Source organism: Panthera uncia (assembly GCF_023721935.1).
Source record: "Panthera uncia isolate 11264 chromosome B2 unlocalized genomic scaffold, Puncia_PCG_1.0 HiC_scaffold_24, whole genome shotgun sequence".
Classification (NCBI taxonomy): Eukaryota; Metazoa; Chordata; class Mammalia; order Carnivora; family Felidae; genus Panthera; species Panthera uncia.
In genome coordinates this window covers 109,463,908-109,489,530 of record NW_026057580.1, presented here as the reverse complement: position 1 = coordinate 109,489,530, position 25,623 = coordinate 109,463,908, and the positions used below count along the sequence as shown (strand labels likewise).

The window sequence follows — 25,623 nt, the reverse complement described above, 5'->3', positions numbered from 1 at the left end:
GTCATTACTACATCTGACTCCTTCTTGGGCCCTATTTCTCCACTTGACCTTTATCATTTCTCAAACAAAGAGTTTCACATTTCCTAGCAACATGACAGCACTTGCAGGAGAATAGAGGACTCGCATAGAAACAACCTGCTTTCTGATTATTTGATCCCCGAGAAGCAAACGATGAGTTTACTTAGCCAGGTGGCCCACCCAACCCAAGTTTATTTGGCACTCACACATCACCCTAATCAACCCTGAAATAAATATGGACATGGGGACAGGCAAACAAGTGCCTGTCCCCATCAAGCTGTAATTAAATGAACACTTAGACACCTGCTTTTGCCTTTCTCGAAGGTGAAGGCATACCAATTTCATCACGATCACGTGGCCAAAACATCAACAGTAATTTTCAACGAAGTCCACCTTTTTTTGGCTTTCACTTTAGGGCTGAGACATCTGTCTCCTCAGATGAAAAATGACGTGGTCTGGGCAGTGTGAAACAATTATTTGAGAAATTGAATTTCACAATGGGAAAAACACCAAGGGTTAATTTTCCTTATAGGATACTGCTGGGAAGTTTTCTTGCATCCAATTTTGGCTTAATGAAGGCCAGCAAAACCTAGGAAGAATATAAAATGGCTGGCCCTTTAACCAAACGACCCCTATAAGGTGGAGGGTTCCCTCGCCAGAGACCATCTGTAGGCTGTTGCCTGTACACACAGCCAGTACAGGGCAGGAGAAGGCAAGGCACCCCCCAGCCGGGGGGTGGGGGGAGGTGGGGCTTCAGGGCAGCCCAGACATGTGGAGCTAGTGGGCTGGGCTGGGGGTGGGGGGAAGGCGCTGAGGTCCACAAGGGTTGAGAACAGCTCTGCAGCCCCGTGGCCTGAGTTCACATCCTTGTTCTGCCACTTACTAGATGGGTGGCTGTGGTCTAGGTGCCCACCCTGAGCCACAAGAGCTGCCTACATTGTAGGGCCACTTGTTACAAGGACTAATGATAGATACCAAAATTCCTGGCCCATAATGGGTGCGCATTACACTTATGGAAATACTATTATGTACCCAAGGCATTGCTAATCCAAGGTTGAGAATGGCACGGCTACAATGAAAAGCCAGTACATACATTAATGCTTGATCCCCAAATAGCTGACAAGCAGGACTCTATCTCCTTTCTCCCTGCCTCCTTTTTTGAATGGCAGACAGGCACAGGCTCTTCTGCACTTCAGGCAGTTAGCTTGGTGGGGACTCAGCATTGCCAGAGATATGAAGAGACTAAAGGACTAGAGAAATATGAAGCAGGGCTACATGTTCAGTTGCACAGTTTGTGCACTGAACCAGGGCATTATAATTAAGGGGCACTATTTACCTTGTAGACAACATGGAATTATGTCTTTATTTTAATAATTTTCCAACAGAGAGAAGTATCTTTGTTTTAATAAAAATATTTATATAATGACTATTATCTGACAGCTGGAGACAAACCATCTTGAAGATGGAATGACTTTCTCAAATCTACACAAAGGTGCCATGTAAGCTAGTGATAGAGCAATCAGGACTCTGCTGGGGGACCCCTGGCAGAGATATTCTTTCTGAGTCTGGAAATGTGCCCTCTCCTAACTCAGCAGGCCAAATTCCATCTAATTCTTGGAGCAAAATTATTCTGAAATCATATTCAACCAAAGGCGTATTAATTCAGTGTCCTACACTGTCACCTTCATAAACTCAACATGATAACTATGATCCCACTTACAGCAATCACTGGGTCAGGAAGGACCAAACAGACACACGGGTCCCTTTGATTTTGGAACCTTTTCAACCTTCTTTCTCCTTCCCGTGCCACTCTCAGCGCCCTTCCCTCCTGGATCGGTCTCTGCACCACCACCGCTCCCCCCCCCCCCGCCCCCCACCTCATGCCGTCCCTAAACACAGCTTCCTGTTTAAAGCTTCAGGCCTGGTGAGAAAGTGATAAGCTAAATGCACACTCTGGAGCTGGTGTGATACACAATGTATTACCTCTCCCACTGGGAATTAATATTTAAAGGACCGTGACCTCAAAAGGACAAGGCTTAACTCAACAGAAGACACCAGGGTGGTATTATCCCAATTAGAAGGGGGAACAAAGAGGAAAAGATGGGGTGGTGGGGGTGGGGCTGGGGGACAGTTACCCAGAATTGTCAGCTGATTCCCCATCTGAGACTTCATCTTCATGGAGCGGTGCACATCCCTCTCTGTCACACCGAATTACTACAGAATCATGGCAAAATGTCTTTGACTATACAGTGCTTTATTTATAAGGCTGATCATCAAATCTAAGCCGTGAACTATAGCCTCACTTGTAAAGTGAAAGTAATGCTAGACTGTTATCAAAAAACGGTCGTTTATATTTGAGTAAATCATTGGTCAAAATTCAGTCCCTTAGGCAAATATGTGTGTTTGGTTATTAACAACACAACCTACGTTCATCATCATCATCACCATCCAGACTTTTCGTTTGCTGACCAAATTTCCATACTCCAAAAGAAAAAAGAACATGAAAAAAAACCCTTTTTTTTAGGCTACTTGGGGAAGGTTTTGCACCGGATCTCAGTGATGCAAAAATGTTCCCAGATGGGTGTCTCTCCTGGTTTCATGCTTCTGGATTCAGACCTTAACATAATATATTCCTGAGCCGCTTAGAGTCTATTTTTAATGAGCCAGGAAAATAAATAAATCAAATGGGAGATTCGGCTTCCTCGCTCATCACACACCAAGGCTGGCCACCACTTCTGAAGGCACGCGTCTGCACCGACTACTCGGAGAGAATCGATTCCTCACCCACTGCTTCTAATTTGCTTGTATATATCTTACTTTCTGAAATGTCAGCAGCGCATAAGGAATTCATTCATTAACTCTTAACTCCTTATGAGAATATCTATCAGGGGCTAAAGAGCATTTGAGGAAGAGGTGAGATACGAAGACGCAAACTAGAAAGTTACCTGATGGTATTTTCACAATTTTTCTGTAAATCGAAAACACACTCAAATAAAAAGTGTATCTGAAAGCAAGCTACTGCCCCCCCCCCCAGAGCGGACTCCACCGCTCACCGCTGGGGACGTGCTTGTGACGGGCACTTCCTTCACTTTCCGCCTACCTGTCTGCCTCACCTGGCCTTAGACTGAGCATTTATTTTAGAATAAAATCACGGTGGCGGTCAGAAACACTAGAAAATAAAAATAAAAGCAAGCTATCTAACCAAAGCAAAGGATCCAGAGAGTGTCTGTGAGCCAGGCACAGGGCTCAATGTTCCAGGTACCTTCCCTCCTTGGAACGCTGCCAGGAAACTGCCAGAAGCTACTGTTGTCCCATTTTTAGAGGAGAAAACGGAGGACCAGACAGCTGCACTTTTGAGGAAAACGGGGAGAGCCTCTCCATAAAGCAAAACCACTAAGGCTGTCAGCACTGGAGCACTTCTTAACAAAGCAACGGGTACTGAATAATGGCCCTGCTGATTAGCAGGAGAGCACATAAACTTATTTTGAGGAAACACCCATTTGCCACTTCCAGGAGATACTTTTATGGACAAGACCCCTAAATATCTATAACTGAACCTGTTTTCTCATGTGTAATGGGACTTATAGCAGTAACTGCTCCCGAGGCCTGTGAGGCTTAAGTAAGATGACGTACAACAGCCCTTAGCAGGCGGCCGGCCCTTACGGGCAGGCCACACTGGGGAATGTCCTCACGCTGCACGCTGCCCTGTGCTGTTTGTGCAGGGCACCTGTCCGGGCACGTGCTGGTGGTGGTCTGACGGGAGCCCAGGACGGGGATGATCTGCATGCCTGTAATGGGCATGCTGCCCTGCTTGGCCGCCTTTCATTCTCTGGTGGTTGACAGCGTATATGTTATGGTGTCACATTAGCTAATGAGATCATGCTTGCTAAACTAAGCTAAGCTAATGAGCTCTGCTTAGCTAATCAGCTCCAAAGAAATGAGCTTTCTTTTTTGGTGAACAGGCAGCCCCCAAAGTTAATTCCAACGCTGGCCGTTTGAAATCGGGAATGCACTTCCCCACCGAAAAGTGACAAACGAAGGGAGAGTTCTCAGGCCGGCCTCCTGTCCTTTTTATTCCTTAAGGAAGGGGACAGTAGTGCAGGTATTGTGGGTTCTGGGAGCTGTGGGTCCGTGGCACGGGGAAGAAAGAAATTCACTCTCCCAGGTGCAGGGGTTGGGTGAAGGTCAAAAGTGGAAGAAAAAAAAATAACGTCAGTGACTATTTCCTTGTAACCCAACTAAATGACCACAAGTTTCACCAAGTGTATTCCTCTGGTTCCTCACCTAGAAGCTTAAGTACTTTCATTACAGCTTGTGACAAATCAAAATGGTATGTGCTGCGAGGGACAAACCAAAGAAATTACGTTAAAACCCCTGTCCCATTCACAAGCGCTCCTTGGGAATTCTATTTGTGTCTCCCTGTATATACTAAGACCTAAGGCCAAACCTATGAACTCCGGTGAAAACTGGCATGACTTCTTTTTTAAATTTTTTTAATGTTTATTTATTTCTGAGACAGAGAGAGACAGAGCATGCGTGGGGGAGGGACAGAGAGAGGGGGAGACACGGAATCACAGGCAGGCTCCAGGCTCTGAGCTCTCAGCACAGAGCCCGACGCGGGGCTCGAACTCACAAACCGTGAGATCATGACCTGAGCCGAAGTCGGTCGCTCAACCGACTGAGCCACCCAGGTGCCCCGGCATGACTTTTTATTGTACGATGCAGCAAGCCCATCCAGAAAGTAATAGTATTATATGCACCGCCAGCCAGAGAGTATTAATACCTTCAAATGACAGAGGAAATAGCAATCTACTCATTACTTTTTTCCAGGAAGAAATAAAAGCTTAAAACAAGAAATGATCAGAAGAATTTCACATTGAAGACAAGTTGTGTTGACAGCTATGAGGATGAGAACATCACATTCCCTTTTGCCACCTGTGCTACCCTCCTTAGAAAAGACATAGGGGCACCTGGGTGGCTCAGTCGGTTAAGCATCTGACTTTGGCTCAGGTCATGATCTCATGATTTGTGAGTTCGAATCCCACATCAGGCTCATTGCTGTCATCACAGAGTCCATCTCAGATCCTCTGTCCCATTCTACTTTCTGCCCCTCCTATCCCTCAAAAATAAATAAAACATTTTTCAAAAAAATTTCAAAAGAGAAAAGCTAAACTTTTCTAAAATTATCAATTATACAGTTTGTCATAAAATCAAGGGCTAGACTTACCTATCTTGATTCTACTCAAGACTCCCAAAAGGGGCACCTGGGTGGCTCAGGTGGTTAAGCATCTGACTGTAGATTTCGGCTCAAGTCATGACATCATGGTTCACGAGTTTGAGCCCTGCGTCAGGCTCTCTACCGTCAGAGCCCGCTTTACATCCTCTGTCCCCCCGTCTCTACCCCTGCTTGCATTCTCTCTCTCTGTCAAAATAAGTAAATAAGCTTAAAAAAAAAAAAAAGGAAAAAGGGAGATGCACCGGGTAAGCCCCAGACAGGCCATCAAAAGCTGCCCATTCTCAGGGCACCTGGGTGGCTCAGTCAGTTGAGTGTCTGACTTCGGTTCAGGTCATGATCTCGCAATCTGTTAGTTCGAGCCCTGCATCGGGCTCTGTGCTGACAGCTCAGAGCCTGGAGCCTGCTTCAAATTCTGTGTCTCCCCCTCTCTCTGCCCCTCCCCAACTCATACTCTGTCTCTGTCTCTCAAAAATGAATAAATGTATAAAAAAAAAAGAAAGCTGTACATTCTCACCCTCCATTTGCCGGTGTGCCTCTGTGTGACCGAAAGTCACCGAGCTTCCTGAGCCTGTTTCATCACCTGTAAAATGGGGGAAATTTTACCCATTCTACCACTAGATGATCAAATGTAAGAGAAAAGGAATCCTGTGTAGAGCTAGCAACGTTCTAGAATACTGTCCTAGATTGACAAGAGTCAACACTGATTAATCATGGAAAAAAATCATTATTTTAAAAAACCACTTATTTTTACACGTTTTCATGTTTCTAAAAAAAGTTCCTAGAAGTCCATTATTTGAAAGACCAGTGTTTCTATATGTCTTTGACCTCTATGTCTACACCTTGGGTTCCTGATCATGGTCATTTCATTGGCCCTTGTAGAAAGGCTTTAGCATGTGACGGAGAGCTAGCGGGGCTAATGCAAACCCTGCATGTATGGGAACCTATCAGTAGATGTGCCTGGCTGGAAGAGCAGCTTTGGGTTGGCCCCTCCACTCAAGGGTATCATTTTAATGCAGTTCCGGAATCACTGATGCAGTACCCACTGTGTGCCACACACTGGTCCCAAATGCACAGGAGCCAAAGCACAGCGGGACAGGCCAGGGCTCAGTGAGCTCCCAGCCGGCGGATGAGAAAGGCATGCGCAGCAAACGAAGGCACACGGTGAGCGCCAGAGACACGGGACAAAGAGTGTCATTAGTACATAGCTGTGTCCACAACCGGGGTGTCGAGAAGGCTGCACGACACACGTATGCTTGAGTAAGACGAGGAAAGATGGGTTGTTGCACATCTCGTAGGCGTGCGTCTGGAAGTGAGGGGAGGAGTTCAGGCAGAAGACACACAGGGGTGAAGACGGGGGGTGTGGGGACCTGGCACCCGAGGGCAGCAGTGGTGTCTTGGCTGTCATGGGATGGCACAGTGTTCCTCCGTTTGTAGGTTGGAGGGGGGGGTCACTAAATCAATGCAGTGGGCCAGAAGGATTTCTTAAGTGAAATATTCTAGGATGAAACAATAGAGTGACTAGAATAGAGCTCACTGCACACGAAGTGTCGCTTTGTGAATCCATTTTAGCGAGCGCGTGTGCAAGTGTGTGTGTGGATGTGAGTGTATGCCTGTGTCGTGGGTCTCCATGAGGAACTGCTGGGTGTAAGTCATGCTCTAGAAGTTTTAAAAAGCCGCTGTTCAGAGTGTGGGCTATGTAGGGGCTATGCAGTCACTGTCCCCAGTGCCACCCTCCAGGAAGCACAGTGGTGACAGCGTGAGTGGAGACAACAGCGGCATTGGCATTCTCGTGCTGGGGTGGGTAGGACACAGACAAGGGCTCCAGGGCTGTGGCTGGCACTCTGGCTCTATCCCTACAACTCTCTAGGGTGAGACCTCAGCGAGTTATCCCCAGGGCAGACCACACAATGGTTTAGGACATCAGTACAGCAAGGGCGTGAAAACGGAGGAAAGTATAGCTTCAGCGAGCTTATTCAGAATTTTGCAATTGGAAGAAGGTGAGTTTTGTGTTTTACAACTTATTTTTGTATACAAGTTACATGTGGTGGTGGGGAAGGGGTTTGGCCATGGAAACTTCTCCATATTCATGGCTTTTGAAAGGGTTTAATCCAGCCCTGGTGGTAATGACACAACTGACTCTGAGCGAACCCCCCCTTGGACAGATGTCATCATTCCTGTCCCTTTGCAAAGCAGTCTGACCAGTGTTTGCTGGGGGCCCAACCCAGGCCTGCGTCTACAGTAGGGACGGTGTGTGTGTGGCATCAGGACCAGGGCCATCCTGGCCAGCCTGGTCCCTGGGAGGGGTCCACAGAGAATGGGGCAGATCAGGCATAGCCTCAAAAAAAGCTGTGATGTGCAAAGAAATGTGCATGGCGGAGAGTCAATGTCTGGGTTAGCTCCAGCCCGGCAGAAAAGCCCAGCTCCAGTACTAGAAAGAGCGCGGAAGGCAGAGTTTCTGGCTCCAGACCTTTCTTCACAAAACCGTGAACCTTCCGGGGGCTCTGTTTTCTTCATATGAATGACAATAAGAAAAAGTGCTTTTGTGCCTTTGAAACAAGAATCTTAAAATGGGTGGGGTGCCTGGGTGGCTCAGTCGTTGAGCGTCCGACTTCAGCTCAGGTCATTATCTTACAGTTTGTGGGTTTGAGCCCTGGGTTGGGCTCTGTGCTGTCAGCATGGAGCCTGGAGCCTGCTTCGGATTCTGTGTCTCCCTCTCTCTTAGTCCCTCCCCCACTTGTGCTCTCTCTCTCTCTCAAAAAAATAAATAAACATTAAAAAAAAAAAAAAAAAGAATGAGATCTAAGCCTGTCTGAAGAAAAGGCATATACATACAATTACTCATGATGAATGTTGCAAGTGCCTTTATTTCTTATGTCGTGGCACGGTGCTTATTCAGAGACTCGGAAAATGCCAACCGTGGCCCTGACAGGAGACCACAGCCCCTCCATGGGATATACAAAGAATCCCCAATACATGACACCTTGTGTTTGATACGCAGGAGATGCTCAATGGGTACTTCTTGAGTAAAGGGAACAGAAATACTAGCAAAAGCAAAAGAGGGGTAAATATTTCATGGAGAAAGATATGGGAAGAGTGTTGAGAAAAAAATAGATGGGCTGAAGGATGAGATGGAACCCTCGTTCACAAGGATGATGTCTCCTATCGGTCTAAGCGTGGGAATCAGGAGAGCATGGTCTGATCAAATGGTCTGGAAACAAACATTTTAGTTGCCCTCCAAAATACAGCATAGGTTCATAGATGCCTTCATTAGTATTTTTTTAAATTTTCTTTTTTTTAATGTATATTTATTTTTGAGAGACAGAGGGAGACATAGAATCGGAAGCAGGCTCTAGCCTCTGAGTCATCAGCACAGAGTCCAACATGGGGCTCGAACCCACGGACCACAAGACCGTGACCTGAGCCACAGTCAGATGCTTAACCAACTGAGTTACCCAGGCGCCCCAATGTCTTAAGTATTTTGATCAATGTATTAGACAAGACACTTCAAGTAAAATCACTTTTCTGGGGGCACCTCAGTGTTTCAGTCAGTTAAGTGTCTGACTCTTCCTTTTGGCTCAGGTCATGATCTCACAGTTGTGAGACTGAGCCCCATGTCTGGTTCTGCATTGACAGTGCAGAGCCTGCTTGAGATTCTCTGTGTCTCTGTGTCTCTCTCTCTCCCTCTCTCTCTCAAAATAAGTAAATAAACATAAAAAACAATACTTTTCTTTGGAGGCTGAATGAACCTGACTGTGGATATTCTGGAAACAAGCAAACTATCTGCCACACCTGCCCTGCACGTGTATTGTACACGCAGTCAGAGCTCTCCTCTCTCCCCACCCCCCACCCCCGTCCCTGTGCTGGTCAGTGTAGCCACCGAGAGCAGCTTTACTGGTAGAGAAATCATTATGACTAATGAAAAAAAATGTGAAATAAATAAGAATGACAATATTCGTTCCAAAATACAAGGAGAAATAGCTCAGTTTGATACAACCAACTGCGTTCCTATAAGACATCTCCACAGTTTTCCTGATTCAGAAGAAAGAATACTTCTTTAAGCTTTTTTCTAGAGCATCGCTAATTACTGCCATATTCTGTCCTTGGTGAAGACAGGGGCAGGAAACAATGACAATTATAAAGTCTTTTTCGGGGGACAAAGGTCCATCTCACACTCAGAAGGGAATCTCAGTAACGGTCAGGTTCAGCCTGATTCCCAGCCTTGCCTTCCCCTTTCTCCCCACAAATGCAGGCTGGCTCAGCAGGTCCTAAGATGCAGATCCAGAGGGGACAGAGCACCAACATCACCATCAGGGACTCTCCGCTGCCAGGAGGCTGCTGTGCTACCTTCACACGGTGCCCAGTCCCAGGAGCACATCCCTGCCCCAAACTCCTCAGGTTCCCCACACTTGAGGCTCTATTTTGTGACCCTCCAGGACTAGAGACTTGCCTGACACTTTTAGGTCCCTGGGGCTGCCCTGATCCCATCTGTGGCCTGCCAGATGGGATCCCTCTCTCCCTCTGCTGTTGGATTGTCCCCCTCTCCCCCTGCCCCCGCCCAATCCAGGTCATCCCACCAGGTAGCTGACCCACCTGCAACATTCAACTGTCACTAACTGTAGTGGATGCTGCCATCTGCCATAGAGATTACCCTTCCCGCCCCACCCTACTGTCTATTCTTTTTAGGACAGAAGCATTTGTTCTCCCAGCTACTGGAATGCTGGCATCTGTCAGCTTCCAGCCAAGTCCCTGTCAGGAAACCACCTGTAGCTGGAGAAAGACGTCCAGCCCAAGGTCTTGCCCCTTCCAGGGAACCCATGTCCAACTTGTAATCTACAGAACTGTCATATAATTACTGTGTGTGATTTTAAACCACTGACTATGCAGTAATCTGTTATGGCAGCAACAGAAAACTTATGCAGAGGAAAGAGAGAATGAGGAGAAAGGAAAACAATTCCATTTATTTCTACACTTTAACTCTCCCTGTTGTGCATGATCAGGGCTTGCAATCAGGAAAGCTTGAGATCTTTTTTGAAAACACCAACCAGGGTCAAGTCTGGGTGACGGGACCAAACCCATCCAACATCCTAAAATCAAAAAGTTCGTACCCTCTTTAGAGTGGAGAGAAATATTAATCTCATGTTCTAGAGAACAGATCCATCATTTCTTATATCATTATAACCATCCATAGCCAAGAGGCAAGGGAGTTCTGTAATGAATGAATGGGACACTTTGTTGCCATTTCAACTTTTAAATAAAAAATAGAATTTTAATAATTGTCTAGCTCAGTAAAGGAATATAACTTAAAAAAAATAATACCTCTTACCTTTATTTTTTTATTTGAGCCAAAGAGACAATCCTGTATACAATGTTATTCAATGTTAATCCTGACTAAATAGTAATTTAATGACAAAGAATAGAGTTCTCTAACTTTCAGTATCTATTTATCTTTAAAAGACAAGACCATACCTTTTGAAATATCTGCACAAAATATGCATATAGCTAAAGGAATAGAAACAGAAACACAAAGTCAGTATGTCTCCTAAATAGAGTATAAACACCATTTAAATGTGTGTGTTGGGACCATTCCAGAATTTAATTTGCATGGGCTGCTATCTTAAAGATGAAGCAGGAAAATTTATACCAAGCTAGTAAGTGTGAGATCTGAGTAAAGAATTTTTCTCTCTGGTCAGAAAGACAAATAAACTATATATAGCTACAGAATTTAACTTGACTTTGGCTTATATGTTCAAAAATGTACTTATCTGTCATCAAGAATGTGTGCATGGGAAATTGACGGCATTAAAAGACCTCAAAATAGTACCATTCAAGATGATAAACTGCATTGATTATATCACTTTGAGGCCCACTCGAAAGATCGGGTCACTGGGAGTCACTGGTTGTCTAGCTGCCCATCTCTGGGGCAGCATGGCTCTGCAGACATAAGGCGACCACAGGCTGTTACTGGAAAGGACTCAGTGGGTCAAAAGCATGGAGGGTAGGTAAGCCAGGTCCCCAGTCTCAATAACCCAGGGAAGAATGAGCATCCTAGTACACAACAATCTTGAAGAGGAGTCCCTACCAGGGTCACGTTTCCAAATGAACCCTCTCCAAAGTCAACAGATGGATGGCTCTACACAGAGATCTCCAAGAATACAGAGATTGTCATCTGTCACTCTTAATAAGTTGTAAGAAAAACAGACAGATCTTAAAAACCAGATTTCAACAGTTTTGTGTACATTTACTTTTTCACAAAATGGGTGTGAGAGTCTATCACTACAAACATAACAAACACAACACGGAAGAAAATTTGAGAAAGGAGGCCGGGGCTGTGGTCCAGGCATGGGCTGATGAGGACCTACATCACTGAGCTCAAACCACTTTTCCAACAAAAACACTTCTACCGAGGGTTAGACCCGGGGTTTGGCACAATTGTGAATGCATTACTGAGGAGCAACTCCTTTCTCTCCTATTCGAGGACACGTCCGAATGGAAGTGGGGAGAAAAGCTAACCCTGATGCTACCATAAATTTTTAAAACTTCTCAAGCTACAGGGGTGCCTGGGTGGCTTAGTCGGTTAAGCGTCCAACTTTGGCCCCGGTCATAATCTCCTGGTTCATGGGTTCGAACTCTGCTTGGGATTCTCTCTCTCTCAAAATGAATAAATAAAAAAAAAGACCTCTCAAGTTATAGCACATTATAACTTTAGTGTTGTGAGTCACGCAGTAATTGCTGCATCCTCCAAAATAGTCTCAACACTTCATTTGAGATTTTCTGGTAGTTAAGCTTTCCAGTCTAATAAACCTCTCCAAAAGGTAATGGCTTAAAACAACAACACTTCTGTCCACAAATCTGCAATGTGGAGAGAACTAGGCAGGAATAGTTCATGCCTACTCCATGTGGCTTCCGCTGGGGTGGCTCAAAGACTCGGGGAAGCGGGGGAGTGGAATCATGTGAAGGCTCACTCGCTCACATGTCTGCACCAGGAAGACTCGAACAGCTGGGGGCTGGAAGAGCTGGGAGATCCACGGGCACCTTCCTGTGTGGTCTGGACTCTCTACGCGGCCTCTGTACTGTATGGAATCTCTGTACGATGTAGCTAGACTTCTCACATGGTATCTCGCGGCTCTGAAGGTACATGTCCTGAGACAGATGGAACTCAGGCACCAGATGAAAGCTCCACCACATTTGTGACCTCGCCTCAGAAATCACACGGCTAAACTTCCGCCACGTTCTATTCTTTAGAACCTCAGTTCTAAAGCCACTAAGGTACCCATATATTCAAAAGGAGAGGAACTGGGGTGCCTGGGTGGCTCGTCGGTTAAGCACCTGACTTAGGCTCAGGTCACGATCTCACGGTTTGTGACTTCAAGCACCGCGTCGGGCTCTGTGCTGACAGCTCGGAGCCTGGAGCCTGCTTCGGATTCTGTGTCTCCCTCTCTCTCTGCCCCTCTCCTGCTCATGCTCTCTCTCTCTCTCTCTCAAAAATAAATAAACATTGAAAAAAAAGGAGAAGAATTATAGTCCATCCTTTTTTTTACAGAAAGAGGATTAAAGATTTTATGAATATGTTTAAAAACCGCCACATCACGTATGGAAACAGAGAGGAAGAATACAGCCCAAGAGACATGAAAGGAAAGGATCAGAAGAGGGTGATGGCTGAAGTCCAAGAGAAAGGGGGAAACAGGAGCACACCTGAGGCACAGTGCTGGGGACTAGGGAGGTGTTGTCTTCACTGAGAGGGGTGGATCCAGGAACAGCACACGCAGCGCTCAATGCCTGGCCTTCTGGGCATCAGAGGACAACTGAGTGAGAGATCTCCACAGGCAAGAGTAATTCAAGACTAGAAGGCAAGCACCCTAGGCGAGGGAGAAAGAGAAGAGATGGAAGTCACAATGGAAGAAGCAAGAGTGATCACCATGATAATTCAAACTTGCTCAAGAAAGTAAGAAAGGCGGAAGGGGAATGAGCAAAGTGAATCCAGGGCAGGAAAGACACAACAGATACAATACAGGAGGGGAAAAAAAGATCAGCAGAAGACAAACATCCTAGAAGCTAAAGGAAGAAAAGTTTCAAGTAAAGAGAAAGTAGTCACAATCTCCTACACCATTAAGAGAAAAGGAAAAACAAAAGCCAAAAAGAAGGATACCAGATTTTTTCAAGGAAGTAGTCAGGAACACACACTTTGGGGACCCATTTTATTTTTACTCTCTGTACAAGGGTGGCAATAATTTCTCACCTCAGCAAGTAAAACTAATGCCTCTAATAGACTTCCACGTTTTGTGTTAAAATAAGCTGTTTCTGTATTCATGAGAGGCACCTGACAAGATACCAGCCTTAGGGAGCTTAAATCCTTTCCCAAGTGAGTTAGGCAGAATTCCTCCACGGAAGGACTACCTCAAGGCAAACCACATCCAGCCCCAGAGGCCATTGGCTACACGCTTCTCTATCGGCCACCTTGCCCAGGCTGGTCACACTCTGATGGCTCTCAACAGCAAGGCCAGGTTCCCCTGGACTTTGAGGTCAGCAGTTTTAAAACCCAGTCTGAAGATGTATGGAAATTACTATATTCCTATTTTTAAAAATGGTATGTTCTGTCCAAATGTGCTTAAAGTGTTCTAAAATAAAAAGGTCTCATTACAGTTGAAAGAAGCTCTACCTCAAAAATCCCTAGAGGGAGACAGAGAAGCCTGTTCCGACAGCATTCTAGTTTCCAGCTGTGAAGGGCCAAGGAGGTAGAGGCAAAAATAGACCTCAATTAAGGGTAGCACAGCATCTACAGACTGGAGGAATGCAGTCCCGGGAAAAGAACACACGCACGCATGCGCGCACACACACACACACACGCACGCACGAACACACACACAGCTGTCACCTTTCTCTTCATTCTGGGACTGCTCATGGCAGAGGAAGAGATTTTCTTGCTCATGTAGAGCGCTAGGCAGACTGAAGAGTCTACATGAGCTGAGAGCTGCCTGGTTCAATCATAAATCCCTTCTATCAGGACTTTCAACCAGAGCCAGCTACATGACAAGAGGTCAGTAACAGAACCTTAATTACAAGTATTCTGAGGGTTTATATCTAAGCTGGGCATGAGATCAGCCAGAGATTCCATACTCAAAGTATTAGAAGCGGGGATAAAAAGTTAAGATTTCTTTTTCTTTTTCTTTTTATTTTTATTTTTTTTCAACATTTTTTATTTATTTTTGGGACAGAGAGAGACCGAGCATGAACGGGGGAGGGGCAGAGAGAGAGGGAGACACAGAATCGGAAACAGGCTCCAGGCTCCGAGCCATCAGCCCGGAGCCCGACGCGGGGCTCGAACTCACGGACCGCGAGATCGTGACCTGGCTGAAGTCGGACGCTTAACCGACTGCGCCACCCAGGCGCCCCAAGATTTCTTTTTAAATCAATGAAAAACTAGCATCAAATTAAACTGGCAGATGAAGATTTGTGATAAAGTATCTCACTTATCACAAGGATACAGATTTCTATAAACCTTGCTCTTAATTGTACATAAACAATGATCAGTTGATAGTTATGATTTATCCTTTGATAACTATTTTACCATCATATAAGAGCATCATAGATTGAATCCCATGCTAAATTCTGCCACCAGGCCTAAGCACTTGGGCCCAGATGTCACAGGCATTGCCAGGACACATTTAAGAAGAAATCAAAACCTATGAAGAGGCAGCACTGCATACTGTATCCTTTAAAATGATAGTAAATGCCAAGAATCAGCAAGAAGTCCAAAAAAGAAAGACCAGAAATAGTATGAGGAATAAATTGAGTGTATTTACACAAACCAAATATTATAGCAACAAAAACTAATTACATATATATGCAACCACATGCATAAATCTAAGAAACACAATATTAACAAAAAAATCACAAGTTGAAAGTTGTAAAAGCAATCACTCCCACCCTGACAATGAGAATGAGGCCACATTAGCTACAAAAGCAGTTTTTTAAAATATATCAGGGAGCTGAGGGTGCACAGAAGCTTAAACGTGTTGAGCCCTTCCCAAGAGAAGAAAGGCCAACAGCTGCTTCCACTCCTAGCAAAGTGGCAGGAAAAACAGGAATCCACCATAGCCAGGAGTAAGGAGGAAGCAGGTAAATTTTTAAGCAAGTTTAATGGCCAATGGATGGCCGCATGGATATGAATTCCAGGGAGCCTGAACCACAGAGTAAGTCTGCACCACCAGCCAACTCCTTCCCATATATCTTCACCAAACACACAACAAGAGTACACCAAAGGCTGGGGGCAGGGCAGAAGAGTTGAGAGGCAACTGCCCTGGGGGCTACAGGACCTTCCCAAGAGTAGGCAGGGGTCAGAGCATAAAAACCGAAAAAATCTCCCTTATGCACTTCAGGCCCTCACCATAGGCACTGCAGCAGCCCTCCAAAAGCTGAGGCTGGATAGCTGGACCGAGAGAGATGTGCTGTGGTGACGAAGGCTGGGACAGTACTAAAAGCAAAGAAAACTCGCCAGTACTCCAAAATGCTGGCATACTGGCTGAAAAACAGAAATCTTCCACAGTTGGGTAAGCTGCTGCTGGGTTGTAAAGCATAAAGAAAATTAAGAGTTTAGCCAGGGGTCAGATCTCAATTCCTGCTAAAGGGAAAGTCTCTGTCCTCAAAATATTTGAACTCAGTGACAAAATGGATCTAATGAAAGCTTCAATAAAGATCACACGCATTTCAATAACACGTTAGATTGACTCAGCCTACACACTAGTAGCCTGCTAAAAAGGCGTGCCCTTGTATATTACTGCATCCTCTATGATTCTTTTACACACAATATCTGGCATGCATCAAAAATTATGAGGCCCACAAAGAAGGGAGAAAATATAACCCACAGCCAAGAGAAGAAACAGCCAAAAGAAGCAGACACAGAGGTGATACAGCTGTTGGAATCATTAGGCACAATAACTACCAAAAAATATGTTAAAGGATCCAGTGGAAAACATGGACACGAATAGGTGGAGAATTTCAGGAAAAGACTGGAAATTAGTTTTTAAGCTATATAAAAATGATTTTTTTAATGTAGAAATGCTAAAAATAAAAAAATAAGACATTAAAGATGGTTTAACATTAACAAGACACAGCAGAGGAAAGGATCAGGAAACCTGAAGTCAGATCAATAGGAATTATTCAAACTGAAAAACAAAAATTAAAAAAGAAAAGAGTATAAAAAAACATGGGATAAGAGACAAGAGAAATACTTGAAGAAACAATGGATGGAAAAAATCTCTAAAACTGATGAAAGATATCAACCTACAGATCCAAGAAGTCTTAGCAAAGCCTGACCCTAAACAGAAAGAAAACTACACTTGGGCATGTCGTAGTTCAGCTGCTGAAAAAAAAGAAAAAACAAAATATAAAATCAGATGGGAAAAAACTCAGCCATTACATACCACAGGGGAATATGCTAAAAAGAAAGGCTAACTTCACATCAGAAACAAAAGAGGCCAGAAGACAATGCGCCAATGTCTTCAAAGTTCTGATTTAAAAAACTGTCAAACTTGGGGTGCCTGGTTGGCTCAGTCGGTTGGGTGCCTGACTTCAGCTCAGGCCATGATCTCACAGTTCGAGCCCTGCATCAGGCTCTGTGCTGACAGCTCAGAGCTTGAAGCCTGCTTCGGATTCTGTGTTTCCCTCTCTCTCTGCCCCTCCCCCACTCACATTCTGTGACTCTTCCTCTCAAAGCTAAATAAACACTAAAAAAAAAAATTTTTTTTAACTGTCAAACTAGAATTCTATATCCAGTGAAAATATCTTCTCTCCCTTAAAAATGAAGGCAAAAGAAACATTTTCAGAAAAAGCAAAATCTAAGAACTTGTCACCAGCAGACCTACATCAAGAAATACGAAAAGAGGGGCGCCTGGGTAGCTCAGTCGGTTGAGCGTCCGACTTCAGCTCAGGTCACGATCTCACGGACCGTGAGTTCGAGCCCCGCGTCGGGCTCTGGGCTGATGGCTCAGAGCCTGGAGCCTGCTTCCAGTTCTGTGTCTCCCTCTCTCTCTGCCCCTCCCCCGTTCATGCTCTGTCTCTCTCTGTCTCAAAAATAAATAAACGAAAAAAAAAAAAAAAAAAAAAAAAAAAAAGAAATACGAAAAGAAATACTTTAGGCCAAAGAGAAATGATAAAGATGGAAAAAATAAACAGTACTAGAAATGGTAAATATGTAAAGATAAATATAAAACTCCACTTAAAATTATCTCCATTTGATATATGTATAAATGCATGTGTTATTTTAGATTTTATAAGTGTGTATATGTTTTACTTTAAAGTATCTTTGTTTCACGTATGTATGTATGTATGCATGCATGTATGTTTATGTTTCTTTCACATACAATTGACAGCTTTAAAGTAGCAACATTACTGGCTTTATAGCACACACAGATATATACCATATGACAATAAGATCTATAAAGTGTAAGACAAGTAAGTACAATTATAATGTATTAGGCTTCTTACATTAGTTGTGAAGTACAGTATTACTATTTGGAGGTAGACTCTAATAGGGTAAAGATGCATAGCTGAGCTCTTAAGCTACTAAAAAAATACAAAGAAATACAGCCTAAATTTGTTACAGGAAATAAAATGGAATACCAAAAATATGCAGTTTACTTATATGAAGGCTACAAGGAAGAAAAAAGAAACAAGACATATTATATAAGCACAAACAAATACCAAGATCATAAAGTTAAACACGACAATATTGGCAAATATTGACAAATAGCAAAATTTGAATATGGACTGTTGCAGCCACATTAAATTGACTGAAATTGATACCATTATAGTTGACTCTTTTTTTTTTTAATTTAAAAAAAAAATTTTTTTTTAACGTTTATTTATTTTTGAGACAGAGAGAGACAGAGCATGAATGGGGGAGGGTCAGAGAGAGGGAGACACAGAATCTGAAACAGGCTCCAGGCTCTGAGCTGTCAGCACAGAGCCCGACGCGGGGCTCGAACTCACGGACCGCGAGATCATGACCTGAGCCGAAGTCGGCCGCTTAACCGACTGAACCACCCAGGCGCCCCTATAGTTGACTCTTAAACAAAATGGGGGTTAGGGGTGCCAACCCCACTTCACCCCATACAGTTGAAAATGGGTGTATAACTTTCAACTCCCTCAAAACTTAACTACTAATTGCCTACTATTGACCAGCAGCCTTACAGGTAACCGGTCAACTAACACATATTTTGTATGTTATATGCATTATATACTGTATTCTTACAATAAAGTAAGCTAGAGAAAAGAAAATGTTATTAAGAAAACCATAAGGAAGAGCAAATACATTTACAGGACTATACTGTGAAAAAAATTCATATATGAGTAGACCGCACAGCTCAAACCTGTGTTGTTCAAGGGTCAATTGTACCATGTTAAGTTAAGAAAAGGTCTTTTGCTCAAGAATTAAATGCTGAGAGGGGCGCCTGGGTGGCTCAGTCGGTTAAGCGCCCGACTTCAGCTCAGGTTACGATCTCACAGTCCGTGAGTTCAAGCCCTGCATTGGGCTCTGTGCTAACAGCTCAGAGCCTGGAGCCTGCTTCGGATTCTGTGTCTCCTTCTCTCTCTGCCCCTCCCCTGCTCATGCTCTGTCTCTTTCTGTCTCAAAAATAAATAAATAAAAGTATTAAAAAAAAAGAATTAAATGCTGAACGGCTGACTCTTGATTTCAGCTCAGGTCATGATCCCAGAGTCGTGGTATTGAGCCCCATGTCCGGCTCTACACTGAGTGTAGAGATTCTCTCCCTCTCTGTCTCTGTCTCTGTCTCTCTCTCCCTCTCTGACACACATGCACACAAAAGAATTAAATACTGAACAATTTGGGTATCAAAGGGCATGATGTCTGCAACTTACTGTTTAATTGTCCGGGGAGAAGGAGGGGAAAGGGCAGAGATGGAAGGGTTTTTTAACATGTACAAAAGATCTCTTTACTTTTTTATAGACATAGGAATTTTTTATTTCTATTTTTTATACAGAAAAATGAGCCAAACTAAATAATCTATTATTTGCGAATGTATACATTTAAAAACCTTGAGGAAAAAGAGGCAAGGTATTAATAATGACTAAGCTCAGGTGGTGATGACCTCAGGGAGGTTAGCAGGGAGATGGAACAGAGCTAAAACCCAGAGGGTATGAACAGATTCAAAAGCCCTGGTATCGATGTGGTTCTTGAGTTGAGTGGTGGTATTTTATTTCAACACTTGCACATATGTTACATATGATCTTCTGCATGGATATAATATTATCTAAAGGGGAGAACTGAGCAGATAGAAGATCATCCAGTTTGTAAAAAAACAGTTTGATTTGGGACCAACATTTATATTTAGTAAAGCACTAAACAAAAGCATTAAGATGGACCCCAACACTTACCTGAACTAACTTTTTATCAGACCCAAATTCCCAGATGTAACTAAATAGAAATACCTATTGGCTACCACTGCCTTCCCTTTCCCACCAACCTCAGCTACAAAAAAAATGAATGCACTTCCTTGAAACACTTAATTTAAATTCTTTTGCTGAGACATAGTGACTCTGCCGTGAATAAATTATGTGCAACATTGCACTGCAAGAGAAAAATCTCCAGGTTATGTAGATATGGCCCATTAAGTAATTGACCATCATTACCTTATTACGGGAACCTACAGGCGTCCTTTCTGCATAACTGGGTATCACTTCCTACTAGCTGAGAGTCAACAGTCTCCTTAAGAGTTTTATTAAATAAATTCAAGTATCAAAAGTCAAGAACCCATAAAATGTAAAATTATTCTAGGTACTAGTGGTAATTGGGTAACGGTGATATACATATATGTGTGTGTGTGTATGTATGTGTGTATGTGTGTGTATATATGTATGTATGTGTGTGTGTATATACATATATATATATATATATATATATATATATGAGTGCTTTATTTGCTCAAAGCATTTACTTAAAAAATAAAGAAAAACTACAGAGAGGTCTTAGTTAGCCAAGGGAACATCTCAACTCTGTCACTAGTTTTCTAAATAGCTAAGAAACCTTTTATTTCCTCTGCTTCAATTAATGTATTTGAAAAGGGCTGAGACCCAATTCTAAATTCAGAAGAATTACACCTAATAATCAAAGTTTCTAAGGCAACTGTGCTCTGTAAGGCATGAGAAATTTTAGTGTTTACAACTTTACAAGATGAAAAACTGAAGCGTGAGGGAGTTATTTTTCAGAGTGTTTCAGTATTACCATTATTCCATAAACAACAAATATTTACTGAGAGCCTCCTATGTACCAGGTACTATTTTAGGTACCAGAGATAAAACACAACAATGAACAAGCTAACGCATTCCCTATCCTCATGGAACTTACATGCGTTGACCTTGCACACCAATGAATGGATCGGTGCCCTCGTGCCAAGAGGTCATTAATAAGGTTTTGATGCCACCTGAAATTCCTGTGGATCCCAAACTCTTGTGGATCTTGTGGGCTATAAAATATCCTCGACAGCACCTACTTGGTTAATAGGGAATGGTCAGGGTAGCACCCTGATGGTCATCTCCTACTGTCTACTCTTAAGCCCATGGTGTTCTACGAGGCATGGCATGGCCAGCATCCAGCCAGAAAATAGGACACATTCCGTCTGTTTTCTGAGATGGTGGAAAACTTGATGCAATTCTCAACAGGGCAGTTGAGAAAATAGAGGGTCCTTATATGTTGTAATGGCAGTATCTTCTACTAAATAATAAAGGATTTCCAATCTATAAGGGAGAAATGAAAGGAGATAGCACTTTTGTTTATGGGGGACAGTCCTGTGTTCCATCTCCAAAGCAAACATCACCCCAGTTCTACTGACTACCAATCATTCCTCAATTATTTCAGAGGGAATTAGCCAGAGAAGGAAGGAGGAGAAGGAGGGCAAAGAAACAAAGGGAAGGAGGGGAGGAGAAAAGGAAGGAGAGAGGGAAATCAGAAGGGAGAAGACAACTGGTAGCTTTCAAAAAACAACTCATCAGTGGACTTCCAGTGATGACAAATCTAAGAATGTTTCCACATTCCCAAGTGTTTCAGCCCCAGAAACATCTCCAGACTGTCTGTGACCACAGCACAGAACTGGGAGACTGTCAAGTCCAAGAGCTGAGCAGGCCTCCCCTCACTTCATCTGGCTGCCTGGTTCATCTGCTTCTTTCTGTCCCTGTGATCAGTGACTAGGAGATGTCAATCGTTCAGGACCAAAGACATTTTCAAAACTTCAACTGGAAACAAAAGCAGCCTGTATGGATGTGTGTGCCAGAGAAGAAGAGACAAAGAAATGGACAAGGTTCACTGATCTTTGCAAATCGCAATTCTGGGGATGGGGGTATGAGAATGAGGATGTTGCTGTGAGTCTTAGACGAACCAGCCCCTCAATAACCGCAAGAAGCAGTGACAAGTCTGGACAGCGCTGCAACCAGCCTCCTCCCTCCCCTCTTGAATACAACTGCAAAATGCCGTCGCTCTCTAACAGTGCCTACGCTGAACACAGGATGCCCCAAAATGCAGAGCCTGACCCTCCTTGAAAATGAGTAGAGTTGCATCAGGTTGCTTCTAGTAGCTTTCTTTACTGTCTTCACGTTTCTAATGAAATCCAGTCCCTGCTTCTTGGAGGCTTCCTCTGTGCTCCTGCTCTGGTCTGGACCAGGGCAGTCCCCAGACATCTCTGCAAGACTCCCACTCTGAAGAGGCAAGAGTGAAGCCACTCCCCTGAGTCATACAAAGGTCTTGATTTATTGCAAACTACACAGGTCTGCATTTTTTTCAGCCCAATATGCTATCACTATGATCCTTGCTTATTAACCCATCTACTCCCTCCTTCAAAGGCTCTCAGAAAAGGGAGTCCTTGGGAAGCTACTTCTAAGGTCTGCTCTAATAACAGGTACCATTCACTGAGTACTTACTACGTATGAGACACTGTATTAAGTATACTTTTTTACTTAATCTTCACAACACTTTAAGGTAGAGAGTATTGATCCCATTTAACAGATTGGGAAACTGACGCTTAGAAAAGCCCAATTATTTTCTCAGGGTCATACTCCTGGTTAGAATCTTGGGATCTGTCTTCCGAAGTCCCAAGTCTTCAAGCACTATTCTATACTCGGAGAAAGAGCAGAACAGTGGGTCAGAAAAGGTTTGCAGTCAGAAACTCTTGCCTCCAGTTAGTGTATGACCCGGGGTGGTTATTTCACCTCTCAATGCCTCCGTCACTTCCCCTTCAATGTGGGAATAATCATTTGTACCCTGCCTTTTTCCCAGTGTCAGAGGCAGCATCAACACCTGTTGCTATGTTCCCATAAGTCCCTTTCTCTCAGAAGAACTTCCTTGTCATCTGTTCAAGGTTGGGAATGAGAAGCAGGGTAGGGAACAGTTGCAGGAAAAAGAGGTCTGAAGCTAGGTCACGTGTCTTCAAATTTGTCCTTGCCCTTTGTAACTGCACGGGGAGACATGGACTCTAATGTTTGAACACGAATTCTACTCATATTAAAGTTATCTAGACATGAAATTAAGCCAAATAGGCAAACACGTAGTATATATTCAATAAATAGCTAAAAGAAGGGCAGAAGGCAGGCAGGCAGTGGGCAGACGAAATTGGCATTTTCTTTTGATCTCTTTTAGGCTGTTGGCGTTTCATACCCTGTGCATGGAACTAATTGCTTCTCCGAGTCCATCAAATTAATTTGGCCAAAGTTATTTAATTTCACTTTGTCATTAGCAATGATAAAGAACTTAAAAGCAACACAGTGACAAATATTCTTAGCCAAACCATAATATTCTATGGTTTGAACAGCCCTATGATTTTCCCAACTGAGGCATCATCCTAGGATTGGCCTATTTTCTTGAAATTTCAAATTGCCTAATTGAAGTAACACTCATGAAGACCAAAACACACAGAGCTTATCTAAAAATGAAGCTACCAGTAGGAGCTAATGAAATCCCAGCACACATGTTTATTCCTACAGCCTCTGGTTAACACAATGCTGACAGCAGAGAAACATCCCTGACAACCTACTAGTGAGGACTTTGGGGAGCTCTTGGAAGAAACACACGCAGGGCTCGAGAAGCGATGGTTTGCTTAAAAGCAATGTTTGAACGAAGAAAATAAAAGACAGCAAGTATAACCAGAGGGGATCTCCAACCATTCAGTGTGGCTTTGGGTGTAGACAGAAAATGAAACATTCATCATCCTGCATGAAACACACCTGTGGCTGAGTTCACAAAATCAACCCATTTTCCCTACCCTTAAAACTGCTAAAAAAAAAAAAAAAATGCCAATAGTTCAAAACTTTCACCTTAGGAACATCGTGAATACTCCAGAAGACCATCTGAAATGACAGCCACCATTAGAAGGATGGCATTTGTGTTCAACCACATGGCATCATCATTTCAGTGCCTGAATCTATTATGACTCAGACCCAGGTCTGTCAGGACCAGCGGCTCTCTGGAAAGGGACAAGGGGAACAACAGAGGAGAAACAGAGCATTTCTCCCGCCATTCCCAAAACCTTTTCACACCTTCCCCTTCCCACCTCAAGGCCCCCAAGAGGTTCCACCCTCCTTGCAAAACTGCCCAAAAGTTAAACTTCTAGGAGAGAAATGGAGGGGCTGTGTGTGAGGACTGGGGGACGTGAGTGGCTTACCTGGGAGATCTCTGTCCTCACCTGTTCTAACTCAATCCTGCTATAACTGTTCACCACGGCACAATGTTGAGGCACAAAACGTTTCCCTCAGAGTCAGAGGGCTTTACATGAAAAGCATCATACTGTCAAGAGATCATTCATTTCTGATTGACATAGCATTTGGAACACCAAACACTGGGTACAAAACCAGAGGCCTATGAACACTCATCAGAGACAAAAAGTAAATAAACACAAAGGTTTAATTAACCCTATGCAACAGAAGAAGATGGAGACTGAACGGGTACCATGCCCCGTAATAAGCAGGATACTGGAAGCACAAAGGACTCCCAATAACTGTATTGCTTTTTTTTTTAAATTGTGGATGGGGGTGTAGCTATAACTTTTATTGAGCAAAGGATACCATTAAGAATTACATAAGAAGCTGCATTGCAAATGTTGGACCCAATAAGGGCAATTGAAATTGATTCTGGAATGTGGTTAAAGTACTTTATCTAATCTATTAATAAATAAGAAAATCTTTCATTAGTTGGCAGGAGGACAGTTGCCACTGGCCAACTTGATTTTCCTGAAAACGGGGAAGACTTGCATGCACTTTTTTTCAGATAAAAGCCCTAAAGTCCCAAAGTACTGTTTCTGGAATCAGAAGTTACCATGCAGTGTCATACTTCTCCTGGACAGGCTGAAAGTCTCCTTTCACCTGTTCCCCAACGTCAGGAAGGGAGAATAAAGGGTTTGCTTGCAACATGTTTTTAATGGAAAAACTTTTTTTGAAGCAAAGAGTTTGGAAACCTCATGGTAAATCAGAAATTGTTGATCCAGGGTGACCATCTAAGGAGAATGAAAAAATGAAATTACCCTTCCAGGCCTTCGCTCTGAAACCTGAAAAAAGCCAAGATTCTGAATAGTGAAGATTTAGTAAATGAGCTGAACAAGATGCCCTATAGCTTGCGAGCAGGAAAGGAAGTCAATTCTATTTATCGCCGCCTGAGAAATCAGCCTCATCCTCCCCTCCCACAGAAAGCTACAGCTGGGCTGGCTCGCCGGTCTCCAAACTCAGTAGAGACAGAAGCAAGAATCAGTCACCTGCGCGGTGCCACCCGACCCGCGCCAGCGGCAAGGCCGGCACACCTTCCAAGTGTCCCCTCTCCCCTCTCCACTCCTAGAGCCCGCCCCAGGGCTGCACTGTCTCCGGGGATCAAAGGGCCACAGACCTTTGAGAAAAAAAGAGGGAGAAGCGGGTTTGCATTATATAACAACGTACAGCAAATAAGGCTTCTGGAAAACGAAAGTAGCGAGGGGAGGGGCAGGGGTCGGGGAGAGGCGAGGGGGAGCCGGGCGTCGCGGAGCTTTCGCCGCCACTTACTCGAAGGCGAAGAAGAGTCCGCTAGTGACCAGGATGAGGATGAGAGTCAGGTAGAAGACGCCCGTCTGCCGGGCCATCATGATCCTGCCGTTGCAGAAGAACTTGTTTCTTCCCGGGAAAACCTCCCATTTCCTCCGCGCCGCGATTTTCTTCTTCTTGTGGGGCGACTCCATGGGGGAGGAGCTGTGGGTGCTGATCTGACTGTACTCGCAGTCTTTCATGGGCCCGCCGCCGCCGGGAGGCATCCACGAGGGCAGCCGGCTGGGGGCGCACGCCCCCAGAAGCCCCCCGGCCGCGCGGGCCCCGCCGAGCCACGACCGCCGCCGGCCGCCCGGCCGCCCCCC

At 44.1% G+C, this 25,623-nt stretch overlaps 1 protein-coding gene across 1 annotated transcript in view; it reads right to left on the bottom strand.

Moving 5' to 3' along the window:
• The window catches only part of ZDHHC14 (zinc finger DHHC-type palmitoyltransferase 14), a 214,974-nt gene extending 189,357 nt beyond the window's left edge, over positions 1-25,617 (bottom strand). Inside the window, exon 1 of the mRNA XM_049654678.1 lies at positions 25,280-25,617. Within this exon, the coding sequence (XP_049510635.1) occupies positions 25,280-25,524 (245 nt within the window). The 5' untranslated portion in view covers positions 25,525-25,617. The remainder of the gene's footprint in view (positions 1-25,279) is intronic.
• Between the last annotated feature and the right edge of the window lie 6 nt (positions 25,618-25,623).